The sequence below is a fragment of the Nicotiana attenuata genome, chromosome 5 (assembly GCF_001879085.1).
Source record: "Nicotiana attenuata strain UT chromosome 5, NIATTr2, whole genome shotgun sequence".
Taxonomy (NCBI): Eukaryota; Viridiplantae; Streptophyta; class Magnoliopsida; order Solanales; family Solanaceae; genus Nicotiana; species Nicotiana attenuata.
The window spans coordinates 54,442,456-54,445,524 of NC_031993.1; the positions used below are offsets into that span (position 1 = coordinate 54,442,456).

Consider the following 3,069-nt stretch of genomic DNA (forward strand, 5'->3'; position numbering starts at 1 on the left):
AATTGCTGGTTTAAATGCCCAAAACACGTATATGAATATATATTTCGATATTCCTGCACTCCGCTCAAGCTTCCATGGAAAGCAAATTCAACAACAGTCCCGAGGTTAAAGTGTTGCAATGCGGCCAAGTACCTGGGTAGAGATGCAAATGACTTATCCCAATCGCCTTAAACAATTTCAAATTCACGTTTGCGCCTGATATATGCCTTTCTTTTGGTAATAGTACACCCATATTCCTGGTGGACAGATGTAATACACTCTTTGATCTTTTATCTTATGGACGCTTCAATGTGTGGAATTAGTTGAAGAGAAATCAAGTCAACATCCAAGTTGAAGTAATTCCCATTGAATGTGTCCATTTCAATTGTGGGTGCCAATATATTTACCCACTTTCCACAACCCTGTTTTCTTCTTGATCGCACGCAGCATCCAATGACAAGCTGTAAACCATCTACGACAAACAGCCTTGTATACATCCGGACTTGACTCCCATACCGTCATCTCACGACACTCTTTTACGCTGTACATTTTCACCTCCCTGTTTAGGCGCGCTTTATCAAGAAAAAGCATGCCCTTTGCCAGCACCGTTGGTGTAGACTCATCCCACATTGCTGTCCGAATTTTGTCAAAATCCTTGTGAGGGCATCCACATCCGGCATACTTGGCAGATGATTAATGTAGGGAATATGCCTTGAATGAAACGATATGTGGGACTCGTACACTCTTGGTCTAACGGGAGGTGGAACATGCTCCCTCGTCAAATCAGGTTCGACATTCTCTTCCTCCTCATCATCACCCTCGTCAGGGAAGGGTGTGTCATCTCCAGACTCATCGACATTGTTGTCATAATCACTATTATCTTCCTGACTCTACGCATCTGCCAAATCCTGAGTAAATACGTCGTCTACGGGCAACTAAGTGAGGACATGAGCATCAAGTTGCTCGTTTTCACTACAAAAACAACAAAATAATAAGCTACTCAAATAGATAAATACTTTACATATAGATATATCACTTCACTTACAAGTCGTAATGTGTTGACATTCCATGATGGACATTATCATGTTGGTGATGACTCCCGGATGGACTACCGTGATCCAACACACCAAAACTACGCAGATTCCAATTGGACATGGGTTCATAACATGTAAAATTCATATCTAGATGGTACTCCCTGTGGAATATATGAGTGTTAATACAAAATCAATACAACAAAAATAAACATCGTAACACAAAGAAAAATTGAAGTTTACCACTCGTCTTATGGATTATGTATAGTAGGAGAAAAATTATTTCCTCGCTCCTCATTCACCGACGGAGATAAGTTTAGATCCGGCCAAACTCTTTCAGCCGGAACCTGTTCGGCTAAAACTGCTCCAGAATAACCACCCGATGATTGAGGGTTATCCCTGCTTTGCGCAACCTCATTATTGCGAACGTCTTCAACCCTCACGTACATTTCCAACATTTTTATCAAAATTAATTCCCGATATTTATCTGGAGTTCCCAAAAAACCTCTTAGAGTTTCATCATCCTCGATGTTAATTTCAGCGTAACAAGCAACCCCTTGCGGAGTGACAGAATACGGATATCTTCCGGTTACTTTAAGGTTCACCGAATGTTTGCTCACACTCATTTTATTACACAACAAGGATACCAGTCTATCGTACTCCATTGTAACTGGCAACTTAACATGACTCTGTGGAGATAAACTATAGCTAACTGAGTTATTCGCCACCACAACTTCATCCCCCAATATAATGAAATCCTTACTTTTCGCTCTTCAGACATTATGACAAAATGCTTGAGAATTTAACAAGAAGCAAAATTTAACAGGAGTTAGAATTTTTTTTTTGGTAGAAATAAAAATCTTTATTTAATCATCCCAAAAAACATTTACAATTTCAAGTCCCCTCTCTTTCTTCTATGTTCTGCCTTCACTATATTCCAACCTATTTTCATTATACAAAAGTTCCTATTGCTATCTATATAACTGTTCAATCCAACACATGTTTCCATTGTTTTTCTTCTTCTTTATTATCTCCATGCATCTGTGTTTGCAAGCGAGTTGGATCTGTTCTAGTAACACTTGTGGTCGAGGCACTCTTTTCCTCCATATTGCTTCATTCCTAGCTTTCCATATATAGTATATAACTGCTGCCAGAGCTGCCTTTGTGAACGATCTTCCTGCTTTACCCTTTGCAATTCTAGCCATCCTTCTCCCTATTCCATTCACTTCTGTGTTTTGTATGTTCATCCCCAGCCACTGTAATACTTCAGCCAAGCACATTCTAGAGTACGTGCATTCAAAGAAGAGGTGATCAATGGATTCTGTTCTTCCTTCACATAGCATGCATTCATTGTCTTCAGTAATATTAAGTTTCATTGTTCTCTCCTTTGTCAACAGTTTCTTCCTCATCACTAGCCAGCTAATAAAACTGTGTTTAGGGACATTCATTCTATTCCATACTTCCCTGCACCAAGGCCATTGAGCTAGCCTTCCTCTTCTCCAGTTTTAACCATTTTTGACTGTGTATTTCCCTGTCCTCGATTGCCATCCATTTTCTATGTAACCATTGCCATATATATCACGGATGGCACAAATTTTCCTCCAATACCAGCTACTATCTGCAGGGGGCCTATGCTGCCACCAGTCTTCTCCCTTCAGGTATATATGATTGATCCATTTCACCCACAAAGTGTCTTCCTTGTTAGCGATGTTCCACACATATTTCGCCACTGCAGCTTCATTCCATGTTATACATTCCCTTATGCCCAATTCCCCTTCCTTCTTTGGCCTGTAGACAAGGTCCCAAGCCACAAGTGGTACCTTAGTTGATACACTCTTCCCTGCCCATAAGTAACTTCTGCATATGGCTGTGATGTCTTTAATCACCTTCTTGGGGAGAATGAATATTGTTGCCCAGTATGAGTGTATATTGATCAATACAGAGTTGATTAGTTGCACTCTTCCTGCATATGATAAATTCTTTGAACCCCATGAACGAATTCTTGTGCTTAGCCTCTCCACCAACATTTCATAGTCACTTGCCTTCAATTTCCTTGCAG

General features: G+C 40.2%; 1 protein-coding gene across 1 annotated transcript; it reads right to left on the minus strand.

The window, feature by feature from the left end:
- LOC109226230 lies at positions 1,982-2,419 on the minus strand. Its single transcript, XM_019391023.1, has one exon. The coding sequence runs from the start codon at positions 2,417-2,419 to the stop codon at positions 1,982-1,984; it is 438 nt and encodes a 145-aa protein (XP_019246568.1).